Genomic DNA, 18,328 nt, shown 5'->3' on the forward strand with positions numbered 1-18,328 from the left:
ATAGTGTTTCTATGAACATCTAATTGCCCATCTCATCTGTCCTATTGGGGACTGACTTTGCTTCTGAGAGGGTGGATATTGCCTCAGAAGATCCAGATACTGGGTTCTGCTCACAAACATCTCACTGTCTAATGTCTCAATGTATCATCCTGCAGAGCAATTCAGAATTAACGGGTCTTGATTAATGTATAGTCAGAGAATCTGTATGCAGTGTATGATAAGCTGTCCTTTGTCTAGATCTTCTCTAAATCCTTAGTTCAAATCTAGTCATGCATTCTCATACCTATTCCACAATATCTGAGGCCTAATCACTGAATCAAAGTTCATCTAGATTCTGTGAAAATCTCGCTTTTTCTTGGGAGAGAGAGAGAGAAAGAGTCAGTGTTACGCTAGCTTATCATTTGAAGATGGCTTCCTGCTATAATGGAGAACTTTAGAGAGTTCTCCATTATACCTGGAAGAAATTCTTTTAGATTTTGAAGTTTACAAAAATCATACTATAAATATTACAAAATGACAGTGTTTCTGTGTAGCTTTGCGTGGTCATTGGTGTGCACGGTGAACAAATTTTGTCCCATACTGCCTCACAGTTGAGATGGTGATCAGTAACAGTGCTTTGAATGCTTTCTTTTTGATATTGTATTAGAGACTAACTTGAAAACATTAGATGTAAATTATCTTTTTTCTTCTTCAAGCCATATGAGGGGCTTAGACTTCAAGACCTGCGAAGGCTTAAGGACATGCTGATCGTGGAATCTGCTGACATGCTTCAAGCCCCGCTCTTCACTGCAGAAGCTCTACTTCGGGCACATGGTAATCCCAAACCTTAAAGGCTAAAAAAACTGCTTTCAGCAAATTCAAAACCACAGTTTTATACTTGCACTTTATTTCCAAGGAAAAGAGAAGTAATGGTTAATAGCAGGAAACAGACCACACAGTACTTCAGTAAGAAGTACAGCTGCAGTTTGTCAAAAAACATTGAGGCAGACAGGGAAGCTGATAGAAAAGTGATTCAAACTAGGAATTCTATTGGAAGACAGTTTAAGTTAAGCAGTGTGGAAAAAACAGAACCACCCTATTTTGGTGAGAGACACAGGAGTAAAACTTACATGGTTTTATATGTCAAAAGTCAAATTCATTAAACTATTTTTGTCTGACCATTGGTTTTCTGCCACTATGTATTTGTATATAAAACCAGATCAACACTTTTAAATTTATTTTTTCTTGCAATAAGAGCAGTCTGACCATTGTAATAAGTGGTTGGAAATTGTTTTGGGGTTTAAATTATATGAGTATATGTCCTTTGGAGAATTTTTTATGGTTACATTTTTCATACAGGGTATGCTTTTCCTTGTGCATTTCTGTAACTCATTTATTTTCACTGAAATAATCTGTATTCTTGTTCAAGTTAAACTGGGCTTGTCAGAAAGGGGATATACTGGATTCAGTGTGTTTTCTCCAGACAAAAGTATCTCTGAAACTCGTTGTAAGCTTTAGGCTTTGATTCAATGATTCAAAACTTATGCTTACTGAAGCATCTGCATTGTTACTTTATGCCAAAGGAACTACTCAGGCAGTTAATGGTTTGCATGCTCATCACTGTGTTGCTGGATTAGGCTTTCATACCCTATTATTTTTTGTGGACTCCTTGTTAAAGTCAGTGGGAGAGGGACAAGTGAAATAGAAAGACATTATTTTAAACCCACAGCTTTTGGTACGCTTTTATGAGGAGTCGTAGTACCTGAAACTCATCTCTTGTACATTATTTTCCATAGCTGGTGTTTGTGTTCCTTTTAACACTGAATTAAGTAAACATGAACTTGTGCCAGTATGATAATATTTAAGGCACAGTCCTGGCATATATATTTATGTTGATTCTTTGTTTAATTCTTATATTTAAAATATGTGCAATATTTGAATGCTTTGTTGTATTCCCAGAGTAGTCTCAGTAAAGCTAAAAATTATAAATACTTGACTGAGTAGGCTCCATAACCTGTGCAGATATTTTGAAGAGGAAAATTGTGGCAGTACTGTTCAGACTCTCAGCTCAGTCTGCAATTAGTTGAAAATCAGTGCAGTTGATGTAAATGGTGGAGAAATATCTGTCAGCATCAAGCAAGCAGGAACTGAAAATTGAGAAGAAATCAGTCTGTGCTGGAAAGGTCATTCTACTGATGTTGCCTTAGTGATGTTCTGGTAACTTAATTCAATTGGCCAGTGCACAGAAAGAAGCACGGACAATTAGCAAGTCATGAGAAAGTCAGCTATTTTGTCTGTAGCTGTGTTGATTCAGCTTAGTAAAGGAAATAACTCAGGTATTTACAGAGGTTTAGAGAATTAACATCAAATGACAAATTGTAATTTTTTTTTGCATTAAATCTTGAAATTCACAAAAGAATAACATAGAAAAAGAATAAGGTATGAAAAGCTTGTTTTAAATTCTTGGAAAGATCATACATATATACTAAGTTTAATAGTTTACAGGTATATAATATTTAATCCACGAGATTTTGCTTTCTTTTATTGTACAACTATATCAATTTATTGCCACAGACATTAAGAGTGTCTTTTCCTTTTTTTCTTTTGCTTGAGAGACAGAAGTATGTAGAAATAAAGCCAAGATTTTAAAAAAATGTTATTGTGGCCATCACAAAGGCAGATAACTTTGCAGTTTTTCTACAAGTGTTTTTCATCATTGGTTCTCTTCTAATTCAGTATACAGCAATGGATTTCAGGATAAAAAATAGGCAAATTCAACATTGTGTTTTGCTAAAATTCGTAAGTTAGTGAAGAGAACAAAGTGGATCCATTTAGTGACATATCTTAGCCCTTGCCTATTTTAAAGATACAGTGCAACAAAGAAGGTCAAGAAAATATTTAGCAAATTTTATCTGTATTTTAATGTCAGCCCCTCTCTGAAAGGTTATAAACTCAGGGTAGTGTGAAAAAATGCTGATAAAATCTGTACATTTTGACGTGTAATTGTGTGGGTACATATCTTCAAACAAATTAAATTAAACTAACCTGTGATATATTTTATCTCAGGTAAGTAAGGACCTGATCAATAAATCATCTGCAGCTCAAAGAGGTTTTTTTTTTACAGAGGCAATACTTTTACTAAGTTTGGTGCTTAGAACATATATCTTTTTTTTCCCAGTACTAATATAGGATAGGAAAACTATCTTTTCCTTATGAAAATAAAACTAAATAAAAAGAAAACATCTTTTGGTTAATAACATTGATGTTTCTTTGGATGTGCGCAGCACTTAAAAAAATCCCCAAACTTTAAAATACTTATGTAAAGCAGTAGAAAAAACTGGGAAATTTCTAATAGTTTATGAAATTCAAGTTTGTCTGATCTGTGTGTAGTGTTGATGAGTTTGGATTCAAATCTGTATAGAAATTTGATAAATTTATACTTAAATGAGAACTTGTAAGCATTTTTGGTAGAAAAAACTGATATTCTGAAGACATCTTTAGTATTAATCATAGGAATCACAAACAGAATGCATTTCAAACAATTGTGAAGAAGGATTTGATTTAGTTTTAAGATATTATATTTTGTTTCACTAGTTTTTGTATATAAATGGGCAATGTTAATTATGAATAAAAGTAAAACATTCACTAACAATTATGGAATAAAATGTAGTGAGAATATATGAAATTTTCTTTGTACTCAGGTGGATTTTTTCCCCCCTAGAAACACAATATTTATATGCATATGTATATATAATGAATGGAAACTCATTAAGTCACAATCTTCTTGTAACCTTAGTCTTCTTCCTGTATTTCCTGTCTTCATTTAAAAAAAAAAACAAAAAAACAACAGATTAAATTGAATCCATATTAAACAAGTACTGTTTTCATAGGAAAAAAAATAGAAAATTCTTAGGTGTGAGGGCTGGTATATTTTAATATTTCTGTGATAGTCAGTAGAGTTCTGGTTTTCAACCAAGTGTTCTAGCTACTACAATTGCTGTAAATAAATAACAAAAATAATGTTAAGACATATTACAGGGAAAGGAGATGCTTGTCATGCAATTATTTACAAAAATGCATTGCATTACATATTATCTTGGAATGTGTTCTCTGAAATGTAATTCTTAAAGTTCCATTCAATCATACTTCATTATAGTTATTTATTTTAATTATTTTTGTTTATTGTTCTTTTGAGGGTGCAGTTACAAAATATATTTTAAACATTGTCAGGTGCATAATTTCCTGTATCTCTATATTTCTTGAAGACTGGGACAGGGAGAAGTTACTTGAAGCCTGGATGTGTAACCCGGAGAGCTGCTGCCAGCGTTCCGGGGTTCAGATGCCAACCCCGCCTCCGAGCGGGTACAACGCGTGGGACACGCTCCCTTCTCCGCGAACCCCGCGCACCACTCGCTCTTCTGTCACTTCCCCTGATGAAATCAGCCCCTCACCAGGAGACATGGAGACAGCTGTGGTAAATTTATAAATAGATCTTAAACCAGCAGGGCTAAACAGCTGATTTCTAAACGCAGTGCACCTGTGTAGACAGGGGAGCTGCCAAAAATACCTTTGTGAAAGTATGAAGTGTTTCTCTTTCCAAAAGCGGTGAACAGGGAAGCTGACACCTTAAACATTCTATATGATAAAACTGTTGAGCATCTGGCAAATACAAACCATTCTGTTTTAACCTTGTCTGTCGTTCACAAATTCTCATTTTAGACAGCTTCAGTCACATCAGTGCACTTGGCTCTTTTGAACTTTTCATCTCATCCTTATCAAGATGTTCGCTTTCATTGTATCCATTTCCCCGAATGTATGCAGTTCTGTGAACCCTGCCTTTTGAAATTTTTTTCTTTAGAAAACAAAATTGTCTTTGTCTGCATTTTGAAATGTCAGCCCACTAGTGTACTGTAAGCTTATAATTACTTTTACTATGTGTGGGCTGCTTCAAGCAGTTTACAAAGCTATTGCAAATTTGAAATATGAAAGCGCCTTTCATTAAAATCAGTGTGTCTCTTTTGGAAGACAGAGTTCTCTTTTTAATAATCCACAGCTGCAACATTATCAAACTATTGCTCCACGATCTAAGCATTTTTTTTAGAATATTACATGCAGTCTTTCAGATGGATCATCCCTAAATCTCATATTAAAATTAAGATCTTGCATTCCTGCATAGAAATATTTTATTTCTTTAACTGTAAAATGCTGTAAAAGAAGCTCTATAGAAGGCATATTGTTACTGTACATTTATTTCCATTAGCAGTTAAATATTGTCCATGTTATATGTTCCAAATAATTCCTAATTAAAATGTTGAACAGGAGATCATATGTCCTCAGTTTTATATTGAGTGTTTTGTTTTTCATTGATGGTCCATAAGCCAGGAATGCAGGTGTGGATAATGATTGCCATTATAGATCTAGTGTGTCTCAATCCAAGTTCCAGAGTTACACACTTAATATTCCTGTTTGTTTAAGAATCTTATCTGAGCTATCAAATCTCATTTTGCCAGGAAAATGAAAACTAAAAGGAATAGATAAAATAAAGCCACAAGGTATAAAGCTCCTTTACATGTTTTGCATTTGCATCTTATTTTATAAACAGTTCTAGTAAATGTTTTTATTTGATGTTTTAACTCAGGGCTTCATTAAATTCCTTACTTTAAAGATACATTTTAAACAAAATTTTCAGCTCATATAAATTTAAGAGATTATTTTTTAATGCATTGTCATATATAATTTTAAAGTATTTAATTTTGGCAAGACAATAAGATTAAATGAATGAAGGAATAATACATAACTTCACTGAGTTTTACACTTAAAATGCCTTTTTCTTTTTGTTTGATTTTGTTTTGGCTGTAAGTGCTTTCAAAGTGGCGTACCACAGGCTAACTTTCTGAAAATGTTGTATGTGTATATAATACCTAATGCATTGAAAGTTGAAATACATTTTCATGGTGTCTTTGTTTCAATGAAAAGAAAAATCCTGTTGTATTTCTTGAAGAGCATTAGTATTTATTTCCACACATAGCCATAAGCAGTGATTATTTTCACCCCTACTCTTTAACTCTTTCAGAGTAAGGGTCTCAGTATTCAGTGTTATTTTTTCTTTGGTACCTATTTCTGTAAAATTCAGCAATTATATCTGATGTTGGAGTATTTGTAGTGTAACTTATTCTTCATTTTGATCAAGTCTCAAAAGACCTCAAAGTCTTTTTTAAAAAAATTATATATATGTAGGTTATTACTTAAAGTATTTGCTGCTGCTGTGCACTCAAGCTGCTCCACCTTGATTTGGACCTGACTGTGTGAGATGCTAAACATTTCCTGCAGCCTCTATCAAATCCAAACTCATTTCTAGCTGTGTGTGAAGCTGATGAAAAACAGCTCCATTTGCACCTAGAACTCTGAGATTCCAACACTCTGCAGGGTGAAGCACTTCCTGAGCTCAAGGACACTGCAAAAAGCAGCTCTCTGGATAGAGTTTTATAGAAACAGAGATACTAAATCTTTCCCATTCCTATAGCTTAAATAACTTTTTTTTTTCTGGATACAGCCTGATTTTCTTCCCCTATTGAGCGCTGCTTTAAATTTTTGCTGAGATTTTCCAACATAACTCATTCTGCTAACAATACAAAAAGCTTTAGGGTATTTCTTAATCAGAAGCATTTTTGTCATTTACAGTGTGACATTTGCATGTGTAATATTTCTGTGTTTGAAGACCCAGTGGATATGCCTTGTGGACATGACTTCTGCAGAGCTTGCTGGGAGGCGTGAGTATCTGTACTCTCTATCATGTGAGAAACTTTCATACTTGCTGTGTTGAAGAGGAAAGGACAGAGTTATGGTCCCAACAGCTAATGCTGAAGTACAGTTTGAGTTTCAAAGAGCTGCTGGTTTGAACCTATGGAATATTTTAGTTGTCACTCAAACAACCATTACCAACTGGTTTAGGCTTGTGTAATGTTTGTTTAGGTTCTGACTAAGCAAAATTCTTAGTCAAATGTTTTAAGCTTGCGTGTAAATAGATAAGCCTACTCTTGAGTCGTTCAGTGTGTGTGTGTGGTGTTGGCAGCATTGGGGTTTACAGTTTCTAAATTAAGCACATGCTTGATTCCATCTCTGAGTTTAGCACACTAAACCTAGGCTGTGAATCCATTTCTAATCAGAAAAGCAATTAAAAATTCTTTCTTTATGTTGAGGGTTAGTAACTGAGGGGTAGATTTCACTTAGAAGTTCTGTTAATCTAAGGCTCTTGTTACTGCATAGGTCAGAGTAGTCATGCTAGTGAAAAACTCTGACATGGATAATTATGGTAGTATAAATATTAATAATATTTCCCAGCAATAATTATATCTGTATGCAGTACTTTGTATTCATCTGTGTCCCCATTCAGGAGATTGTACTACTTGATCTCTACCCCTGTAGTGTCTTGTTACAGCACCATTTCTGCACAGCTCTTCCTGCTGCACATCATTTCTATGAACCCACAAGCCTGGTGCTAAGGAAGAACACTTTCTTTTCCATGTGAGCTTTCCAAAGGCAGCTTTTCAGTGGCAAGAAAACTGTTAGTCGTGCTTCTCTTGCCTTGCAAATCCCTGGGCAGGATGTAGGAGTTACCAGAGATCGCTAGTTTGACGTGGTGCTTCTAATTTGGCTGCTGGACTGTGTGTCCTTTGTGCAGGACACAGGGGCCAGCTCAGAGCCACAGGCTCAGAGCCACAGTTCAGTGGCAAGGGAGGGTGGAATTCAGCTTTCTGAGCCAGTCATTCCTAAGTCGCTTGGAGCACAGCCAGGACTGAGTTACCCAGCTCTAAGATACAAATCTAAGATGGGATGAATTGATAGGTATCTCTACCTTAACTATTAAAGGATCTCAGGTGACTACCTTAGAATAACTGCCTATCCTTTAAATGATTAAAGTTAGAATGGTATCATTCTTAATAAGAATATCATTCTTAATAAGCCTGCTACAGCTTTGAAACTAAACAACAACTGTTAAAGTCCAGCTTTCAGCACATTTTTGAGCTTGTTCTGTATTCAGACATTCGTGTCCAAAAACAGGCCTAGTTTTATTAGCACAGTTGTAGAAAATAATTGCATATAAAATTAATTATTTCCTAGATTAATTACACTTATATTCTGTTTCTGATTTAAGGTAGAAATAATGCTCAATTTAATTAAATAATACAGAGTTGTGTGATCAATGGCACGGATGGAAACCACAAACATAGGGCCAAATATTGCCGATGATACTCACATTTGAACCATGACAGTGTTATTTTTTTTAATTATGCTGTTCATCAAATTTGTAGTTCTGTTAAGCTGAAAGGGATACTTCTGTATCTGTATTTGAAAAGTAATCATTGTGAATACCTGTGAACATAGCGTAAAGTACTCAACAGCCTTTTAACTTTTACTTTTTATTCACAAATACTGACTGGCAAAATTCTGGCAGATTTTTGAATCTGAAAATTCAGGAGGGTGAAGCTCACAACATTTTTTGCCCAGCATATGATTGTTTCCAGCTTGTGCCTGTAGACATCATAGAAAGTGTGGTTTCCAAGGAGATGGACAAGCGATACCTTCAGTTTGACATTAAGGTAAATTATCAAACTGTTCTTGTACTCTTGAACTCTATTCCATTTTATAAAAAGTAACTTAAAGCTTCTGTGTTAAATGCTGCAATATATCTGTAACTTTCCATGTAGAAATTCATAAACAAATATGTGCAAATATGTATTGGCTCTTACATTGCATAATATCAATGTTTGCTGTACCAGTGAGAAAAAAAGAAAGAACATTTTATGTTTTCCTTAAGTAGAAATGCCATATTTCCATAGTCTGTTGCTTAATGCAGTATTAATAAAATAATTTAATCAAACTCATTTTTGTAACAGGTGATTTGAAGGTTTTAATACGTCGGAGTTGTTTGTGTTTGCAATGTGAAATTTTAAAAGTTTTCAGATTGTTTTTACTGCATTCAGAAATAGCATCTGTTTTCTTTTAAAAAAACTTCCTAGTACAATGCTTGACATGATTGCTGCATATGGGTAGAGGAGTAGGAAAAGCTTGATTTGGTTTTTCTGGTGTTTTTAATGTATTTGTTTTCATCATTGCAATTTGTTTTTAAAAGCAATCTTTTAATTCAACTTTCTTCTTTTATACTAGTGTAGTAATGAGCTAGTCTTGAGAAATGTGCTACCTTATCAGTGATGGCAGGGCAGAGATAGAGAAATATTTTTTTCATTTACAGTACAGTACTTTCTCTGCAACAAGTCTCTTTATTGCACAGTGAGATGCAAATAAAATTACCAGATCTGACTCATCTTTTGCATATTTTATTTTAAATGACTGTTGATCAGAATAGGTTTGAAGCAAAGCAGTGGAAGTTCCTTTTTTCTCCTCATTTATTAGATACAGTTTTTACAAAAGGCCTGTTACATTAACCAAAAAAAGATGGGAAATAAATTACTGAGTTAGTCTAGTTCTGATTTCTGGTTTATTGTGGGATTTGTGTTTAATCAGTAAGGTTTTCATTCTTTCCAACTGAAAGAATCAGTTCTGCTAATGTGTGTATTGCCAGTGTGTATATGGTAGTTTACTGTAAGCCACGTCACAAAATAATTAACTTCCAGAGACTGAACATTTGTTTGGAATGTAAATAATTTCATTCTTAGTGTAAGTCTGAAGTACTGTTGTTACTAAAAAAAGAGTGGAAATTCAATTACTCCGTTTCTATAACTATATTTAAAAGTCTATCCTTGTAGCTACAAGACTGTCCTTAGAGTGTTTTTCTTTGTTCCTTCAAAGGAGGACTATGAATATGGGTTGTTTTATATCAAGGATGAAATCTGATCTTATGTGCTAAAATATTTTCTTTCTTTTTTTTCCCCCCACAGGCCTTTGTTGAAAATAATCCTGCTATTAAATGGTGTCCTATACCTGGCTGTGAAAGAGCAGTAAGGCTGACAAGACAAGGGTCAAATTCAACAGGATCAGATACACTTAGCTTCCCTATGCTAAAAGCCCCTGCAGTAGATTGTGGGAAAGGACATCTTTTCTGCTGGTTAGTACAGGAAACTTACCTGCCTCTACATAAACTCACAGGCACTGCTATTTCAGGGACTAATTAAGAAGTCCCACATGGCACCAAGAGTGCAACAGGAATTAGTATGGAATGATAAATGACTGTACTATCCTCTATCCATGCACTAAATAATCTCATCTACATAAATATTGTAGTATTTTGGGGCACTGCAAAGATTCATAATCCAGTAGTCATTATTGTCTCTGTTAGGTGCAAAACAATAGCATGGAGTGTTATGATGTTCTGTTCTGAGGGAACAGAGGAAAAGTGGGATACTGGAACAAGGATTTTTGTGTCTGGATAGTTGTATAATCAAAATATGGCACATTCTTTACTGTAGTGTAGAAAACCAGCAATGTTTAGCTCTTCCTGACTTTTGCTAGAATCACATCAAAGAAGCTGGAGTTTAAATGGGGCCATGAGAGACCATTTCCTTCACACATAGCTATTCTGTTTGCAGCATCACTCCAATCTTTGTTTCACTTGAGGTTCAGCACTTTTTCTTTCTCTTATCTTTTCCTGGGTTTTAAGATGAATACAAGTTCAAGAAGGAGTAAAATGCCAGATATTTTTTAAAACATCCCTCAAATTGCTGATCTTCACATTTCCTAGAAAAGGACATAACAGCATCAACAAATGTAAAAAAAATTTGGCATATTTTTCCTTGACATTATCGGACTGATAATTTATGACTATTGTAGTGGGACATCTATATGTTCTTAGAAAATGAAAAAGGGTCAACCAAAGTACAGACATTCAGACAAGTTCAGCAATTCTTCTTTTCATTTTTCAATTGAAACCGTTATACAAGGACATCCTAAATCATCTGCTTGATTCCAGGTATCATAATTCTTAACGAAAGATGCTTCTGATTTTAGTTCTTTTCTCATATGAATGAAAGGAAGAAGGGAAAAAAAAAAGAAAACAGACCTAATGAAACAACCACGAAAACCAGAAAACATTACTTCCTGGCAAGGGGTTATTTAAAATGGTTGGAGAACTCAGAAAGAAGCAAATCCCATGGAAACAAACCAGAATATGCTTTCTACCAATGAACATACAATAAAACTTAATGCTATTCCACAAGCAGGTACCATCCTCTCATCCTTGCTTCTGATGGTAGAGAATCAATTTTTCCATTAACCTGAAGGAACTTGACACCACTTCAGTGTCATATTGACATGAACCTTCAGACAATGGCAGCTTCTGCTTCCTTTACATGGACAGAATGTACTAGCTGCCTATAATGTTCTCTGAGAATGAAAATGTCATCTGAATTACTAATTTTAGGAGAAATGGCATTTTTGTTTCCTGATAATATTTCTATATATGCTTTTTACATTAATGCTTTGAAATAGTGCACAAGCAAATATAATTAAGGTCTTGAAAAATACTTCAAGTTAGCAACACAATGTCCAAGAAGACCTTTCCAAAGCCTTTTTTTCTTCCCCACAAAAGTGAATGGAGAGCTTCAGCAATGGCAAGAAAGTTCTGCTAGCAGTGAAAGCATCCTGCAGTACCTCAGATCAGAACAATTTGCTAAGGACACCCCACTAGTCTTACAGTACAAAAACTCTATGCATGCATGTGTTCCTCTGGAGAAAAAGTGTATTCTCACTTCATCATTACTGTGTGTTTAAAGGGAGCTTGCTTTGTCTCTTTAAATTTCAATCAGCACATTTCACAGTCCCATATTTCTGTCAGTTCTGCAAGTTTTACCCCAGTAATCTACAGCTTCGACATTGTAATAGCAATTGATGCTGCATTTAGTAAGAGATTCTTCTGAATTTATGTATTAGAAAACCAACCTCTAGATAATCACTTTTTTTTCATAGCTATAGCCTTCCTGCTCATAAAAGCAAGAAAATTCTCTGAGTCTATTGAGCAATTTCTTTCTTTCTCTTTTTAATGTAGGAGTAGGAATGTTCTTGTTCAATACAGAGTTTCCTAGAATTTACTCAGTTTTCATAATGCACCACTAACAGCATCTCCAACAAAATGTAATCAGTTGTGGCAAATACAAAATTCTATTCCCTTTCAGAAAAAGTATTCTGAATTATTTAAATGTATCATACATTAAAACTGTGCACAAATCCTACATCAGTTTATTATCAGATCCATTCAACATATTAGAAAACCCTTCATGGAGTTTCAGAAGCACAAGGAATTGTAGCAAGCAGACACTTGTGGAAAATAGTCTTAGCAGGCAGGGCACACTTAGTTTTGTACCATCAGTCCTCACTCCTTTCACCTTAGATATGAGCGAGGGGCAGAGTCTCATTCTGCAGGAGTGACAACTCTTCAGGCGCACTTGGGACGCCTGTTACAAGTTGCAACAGTGTTTTGCTGTTTTGGTTCAAAATACCATGAGAGGGAAAAAATCCAGAGCTACATTCTTCTTTTCGCCCTTCCATGAATTTTAACTTGTTGTGTTGAAACTTGCTACAGATTTAATAAGTATGTACTGTGCCTTCATAAAAATCATCCTGCTGAGTATTGAGCGAGGCGTCTGGGGAGGCTCCTGCTGTTAACTGGCACAGCTGCCCGTGTGAATTCCTTTCATCCGCTGCTGTCAGGAAGTCTATCCAAAATACAGCTTCCATAAAAACTTTCATGAACAGTAGGCTCAGTGCTCTTACTGTAGTAAAATGACACCCCAGCATATAAATGTTTGTTTTGGGGTGGGCTGAGGAAAGAGCTTCTTCCATGAGAAGTTGTTCTTGAACAACTGTTGTAACTGTCATATATAGAGAGATAAAGATCTAAAGGTTTAGATGTGGATATGACTGAATTTCATTAAAAATCCACAAATCTACAAATTTGAAAGTATCAAAGATGCATTACCCTCCTCCCAACCCCCCCCCATAAAAGATTGACTAATCAATCAGCTTTTGGCTTAAAACTCAGCTTGTCAATGTTAAATCTTTGCTAGTTTCAGTCCTTTCTGGCGTCAAATACTATATACTTTGAGAGGGTCTTGGCACTGTTGAAGTCAATAATTTAAGTGTCCTATTGTCCCACAGATGTGAAAGGTGTTAACTTTCAACCAAGGCTGAAATCACCTTACTACAGACCAGTTACTCATTCTAGTACAATCTTTTTAAGATCTTAAGTCCAAACCAGAGATGCATGTGTGCTGAATTTAAGCTTTTTTGTTAGCAGACTAGCTGAGGGTAAAAAAAGTTCAAAATTGTTCCCATAACCTTTTCTTTGTTTCTGAATTCCTGCTTAAAATGTGGACAAGGGCAATCAAAAGAGTATTGATGTAGCTTCTGAACCTGCACTGCAAGAGAGCAGTTCACCACTGGATCTGCAGCAAACTTGTGTATGCTCTGATGCAGCTGGTGCCCATCTGAAATTATTTGCTTTGATATGGCAGATGTCTGAGGCTATTTGCTGCCATTCCAGTAGAGAAAAAGGAGCTGTTACAAATCCAGAGTACATATTGACACATTCGTACTGCAGCACCATCTGGAAGCCATATATCTGCTGCCACTGTGTAGTAGTGATAGCCATCCTTAATCCTGGTAGGAACTTGGGAGAAGCTCAAGAGACTCATTACTCCACTGTGTCCATGTAAATAAGTTCAAGCCCCCATTTAAGAGGCTCTGGTGGAAGGAGTAAATATCCATAAATACTCAGTGCTGGTGTTGAAGGGCTTAAGTCTTGTTCTAGATTAAAAGCTAGTTGAATCTAGTTAAAGGTTGATTACTGCAACCGAACAGATGCAAGTAATTCTACATAAATATATTTCTGTTATAGCAAACTACCTACTTTTGGATGAACTCTGTAGTCGGGTTTACCTTTATCACAGAAACTATACGAGCACTTTTGTGGCACTAAAATAATACCCAGGTATAAGAACAAATTGCAAACCAGCTGATTTATAGGTGATTTATTTCAGTTTGTAATTTTAAGAAGCTTCTCTCCTTTCCTGTCCCATTTAAATTCTTTATCAATAATAGTTATCTATGCTTGTGAGCAAGTAGTCTGAGTGTATTTTAAAACAATGTTATTTATCTGGCTTTTGTTTTCCTGATTTAATTAAATTCTGGGCATGTCTGTTTGTTTGTTTGTTTGTTTGTTTTTAGCTTGAATCCATTTTGACTTTAATTCTAAATCTCTGAGTTATAAGTAATTGTGGATACACCTTCTTTTTCAGGGAATGTCTCGGTGAAGCACACGAACCCTGTGACTGCCAGACCTGGAAGGACTGGCTACAGAAAATATCTGAAATGAAACCAGAAGAACGTAAGAGCCATGGAGAGCCAACAGGGAGGGCATGGGTGTTTTGCTACCATTTTGATCTTTTGATCTTAGACAGATTTTTTTTTTTTTTTAGTTGCATAAATTAAAAACTGTTTTCAGTATTAGTTGAAAAATAGGGTAAAAGGGGAAGAAAATTATACTCCTGAATGAGGGGCTGCTTACACTTTAACTACAGTGTTACAGTTCTTTGTAGAACATTCCTCCCCACAAATACATGTGTGGTTCAAGCAGGGTATGCAAAACTTCTTCCCTTCCTTTTAAGGCTTTGTTTCATTAATTAGTCAGTTTATTCTGGCATATAACTTCATTTACCTTGTCCAGTTTTGATTTTCAGCCCAGTCTGCTCCTGTGGTTGAGTAGTGTTCCATGAAGATTTTTTATTGCTTTAAAACTAATTCAATCCAATAGATGATAATAATAGTAAAGTTGAGGGGGAACTGCAAGGGAGTTGTAGGAAATACCTTAATGATATGTAACATTTACTAAAAAAAACCAATAAAGGTTAACACAGGACAGATATTTTCTTAGTCAATATTAACAAAAAAAGTAAAGATGACAGCAATTTGAATACATACTAACTTGGTTACCACAGTTCAGAGCCTTTCTATAGTATGTTATAAATATTTTGGAAAGCATAGAAAATTCTATAAAGAGGCAAAATACATCCTACTTTGTCAAACTCTACCTGTTTTCTTCATATATGTATTTGCCCCTTTATAAATTGTAATTGTCACATATACTGTATATAAATTTGTATTAAAATAGATGTGTGGAAATACATTTAAATAATAAGTGTATTAATATTATATATGTATAAACTAGAAAATGTAACAATAAAATATATGTGAGAAATATGTATAGTGAAAAACTTCAATATTTTGTCAAGAAACAGGAAAATATGCGTCATTCCTAATCTGATTCTCACAAAAGATTACACAAGTACGATTTCAACCTCTCTGTTTTTGCATGCTCCATATCCTCCTGTCACCCTCAAAAAGTTGTGGGAGTGAGCGAGGCCTATGAGGACGCTGCCAACTGCCTGTGGTTACTGACCAACTCCAAACCTTGCGCCAACTGCAAGTCCCCAATCCAGAAGAACGAGGGCTGCAACCACATGCAGTGTGCAAAGGTACGAAGGACCCATCGTGGGATTTCTTGAGGAATCAGATTCAGCTTTGTACGTCCTGTATATATTTTAGGACCACAGAGGTCCAAAACCTCTGAAGGGTCATGCCTGGTAGCTAGTGGAACCTGTTGCAAGAATTAGATAATGAGCAAATGGCAGGTTACCATCTATTTAGAAAATGTTTTAATGTTTACTGAAATCTGTTTCATAAACACCTAAGAATAATTACCAGTACAGTATGAAACAAATAATTGATGGTTTAATCGGTCTGACAGATGTACATTATAATGATTGAAATTTCATAAACACCTAAGCATAATTACCAGTACAGTATGAAACAAATAATTGATGGTTTAATCGTCATCAATAATGTAGAAAAGAAAAAACAGTTTTAATTGGCAGATGTAAGATTTTAAGGAAGGCTTAGGTCTAATGAAGGTTTTGCCTTACTATATTTTTCTTTCGCATTATTTCTCTAACATAGCAACAAAGCAGAGAAGTTTAGGTGGAAAACTGTAAACAGGAATTAATCAGTAGGAATGAAAAGACAGCAAAGAGTGATTCCAAAGAAAATTTATTGATGACAGCAGCCAGAAAATTAGTCACAAGTTTGCACTGTGCTACCAAAATAGAAAAAATATTTTTGCCATGAGTTCGGTATCATTTGGAAATGCTTTTTCACACAAGTTAGTTAAAAGCAGCATATTTAGACATTTCTTTATGTCAGAAATATCTTATATAACTACAACTATTACCTCTTTGAGGTAAAAAATAAGATAAAGGTAAAAACAAAACTATTTTTACCTCTTTGAGGTAAAAATAAGAAAGTAGTGAACACTTGACATAGTTGGCCTACAATAAAAGGCTAACGTATTTAGAAAGTAATTCTCTTTATTTTTCTGAAAATGTGCAGGTCTACTGATTTTTGAGACAAAATTAGCAAAAGTACAGTGCAAGAATTAGATTTCATTCCTTCCTGTAATACATCTAAGTGATTGTATGAAATAACTACAGACAAACACATCTGGTATGGAGTATGTATTCCTGGAAAGGTTAAACTTACCAGAGAGAGAAGAAATGCAATTTAATTTGTCAAATGCCACTAATAATATTCAAGGCTTAATTAATGTAAATTTTCTCTCCTTATCTGTAAGACAGATAAACATGGTTCACCAAATTTTGAAGTCTTTTGCTTGTCTGTCCATCAATAGTTTCCAGTTATTTTGAAATTAACTAGCTGAACACTCGCTACTGAATTGAGAATATTTAACAGTTTGATCTTCTCTGATGCAGAGAAGCCTGAATAAGTCACCTTACACTTCCTTGTAAGGTTTTGCCTGTTTTGAAAGCACTTTACTCAGTGCTTTCAAAAAGGCTCACCTGGAATTACTCACTCATCAAAGTTTATGTTCAGACTTCTTCTCTCTTGCTTTAGTAGTTGCTATTAATATTTTGTGTCAGGAACACCACATGACAAAAACACCAGTAATCATGGTTTTTAAAGTAATATTAGGGAAAAAATTTTCATTCTTTCTTGTGAATAGTTTCTGTTTTATTTAAAGAAATTGGACTGATTTTCTAACAATAACCAAAAAACAAGCCTGATCAGCTGTATTTACCATTTGTATTTCCTCCGCTTAAAACTTAACATGTAGAACCAACACAGTCTAATGATCCAAGGAACAAAAATGATGGCTGACATGGTTTGGTATGGTTTCATAAACAGATCTCCTGACTGAGTAAAATAGGAAGGAGGCTCCTCAAAAATTTTTTACACTCAGAATGCTGTTAAGTAAGTTGTCCATAGAGGATTGATGATGCCTAACTGCAAATCTAAGACATTTCAACTTCTTTTTTTTTTTTTTTTCCCTTTTTCCTGTTTTTTTCTGAAGTGCAAATATGACTTTTGCTGGATATGCTTAGAAGAATGGAAGAAGCACAGCTCTTCCACTGGAGGCTACTACAGATGCACTCGCTATGAAGTTATTCAGCATGTAGAGGAGCAGTCCAAGGAGATGACAGTAGAGGTAACAAATGAATGTGTGTATTTGAAAAACAGCACTAAGGTTGCAATTCTCCATTCAGGAGAAGTGTAATCAAAATTCTTCCAAACCAGACTTCCAAATGGAAAAACACAACCTTAAACATATCAAAGAGACAGAAAGAAAGCACTGCTTATTGGTGGATGCATAAGATTTCTGCTTTTGACTTTGTTAACAACCACTGGTGACTTTATTCAAGTAATTTTACTTCTCTGTGGCATAGTTTCCTTTTGTGAAATGAGCGTGCTGCTCCTGCAATTAGCTGCTGTGCACTACAGAAGACATGCCTTAATTTTGGCTTTTGGAAAATTGCTTTAAATAGCAGGGACTGTCAGTGTATCAATTCTTTGGCTGCAGTATTTGCAGCCTTGTGAATTTCAAAAATTAATTTTGTCTCTTTACTTACATGGCACTCAGCATTGTGTACAATACTTTATATATAGTCTGAATAGAAACAGTTCATTATTTCATTATATTTAATGGTGATTGTTGTATTAAATGATAAGATTTATTTTGGTTTCTTTTGTCTCTCCATTATTTTCCAGGCTGAAAAGAAGCATAGAAGATTTCAAGAGCTTGATAGGTTTATGCACTATTATACAAGATTTAAGAACCATGAACTTAGCTACCAGGTCAAGCCATTTTTACTGATGTTTGTTTCTGGTTTATTAATCCAAAAATAATTATCTTATTGTATTTTATTTACTTTCTTTTTCTAGTTAGAACAGCGCCTTCTAAAAACAGCTAAAGAAAAGATGGAACAGTTGAGTAGAGCTCTAAGTGGAAGTAAGTATTTGCTGTGATCTGTGCCTTTGATTTGAAATC

General features: G+C 34.8%; 1 protein-coding gene across 6 annotated transcripts in view; it reads left to right on the forward strand.

Moving 5' to 3' along the window:
* Nucleotides 1-18,328, forward strand: part of ANKIB1 (ankyrin repeat and IBR domain containing 1) — an 85,280-nt gene that overhangs the window by 56,821 nt on the left and 10,131 nt on the right. For all 6 annotated transcript variants that reach the window (XM_041466674.1, XM_041466673.1, XM_041466669.1 and 3 more), the window contains exons 5-14: nucleotides 696-813; nucleotides 4,245-4,453; nucleotides 6,661-6,749; nucleotides 8,435-8,579; nucleotides 9,879-10,045; nucleotides 14,229-14,317; nucleotides 15,334-15,464; nucleotides 17,354-17,488; nucleotides 18,049-18,135; nucleotides 18,223-18,289. In XM_041466674.1, coding sequence (XP_041322608.1) covers nucleotides 696-813; nucleotides 4,245-4,453; nucleotides 6,661-6,749; nucleotides 8,435-8,579; nucleotides 9,879-10,045; nucleotides 14,229-14,317; nucleotides 15,334-15,464; nucleotides 17,354-17,488; nucleotides 18,049-18,135; nucleotides 18,223-18,289 — 1,237 coding nt within the window. The remainder of the gene's footprint in view (nucleotides 1-695; nucleotides 814-4,244; nucleotides 4,454-6,660; nucleotides 6,750-8,434; nucleotides 8,580-9,878; nucleotides 10,046-14,228; nucleotides 14,318-15,333; nucleotides 15,465-17,353; nucleotides 17,489-18,048; nucleotides 18,136-18,222; nucleotides 18,290-18,328) is intronic.

Source organism: Pyrgilauda ruficollis, unplaced genomic scaffold (assembly GCF_017590135.1).
Source record: "Pyrgilauda ruficollis isolate IOZ18807 unplaced genomic scaffold, ASM1759013v1 scaffold2, whole genome shotgun sequence".
NCBI lineage: Eukaryota > Metazoa > Chordata > Aves > Passeriformes > Passeridae > Pyrgilauda > Pyrgilauda ruficollis.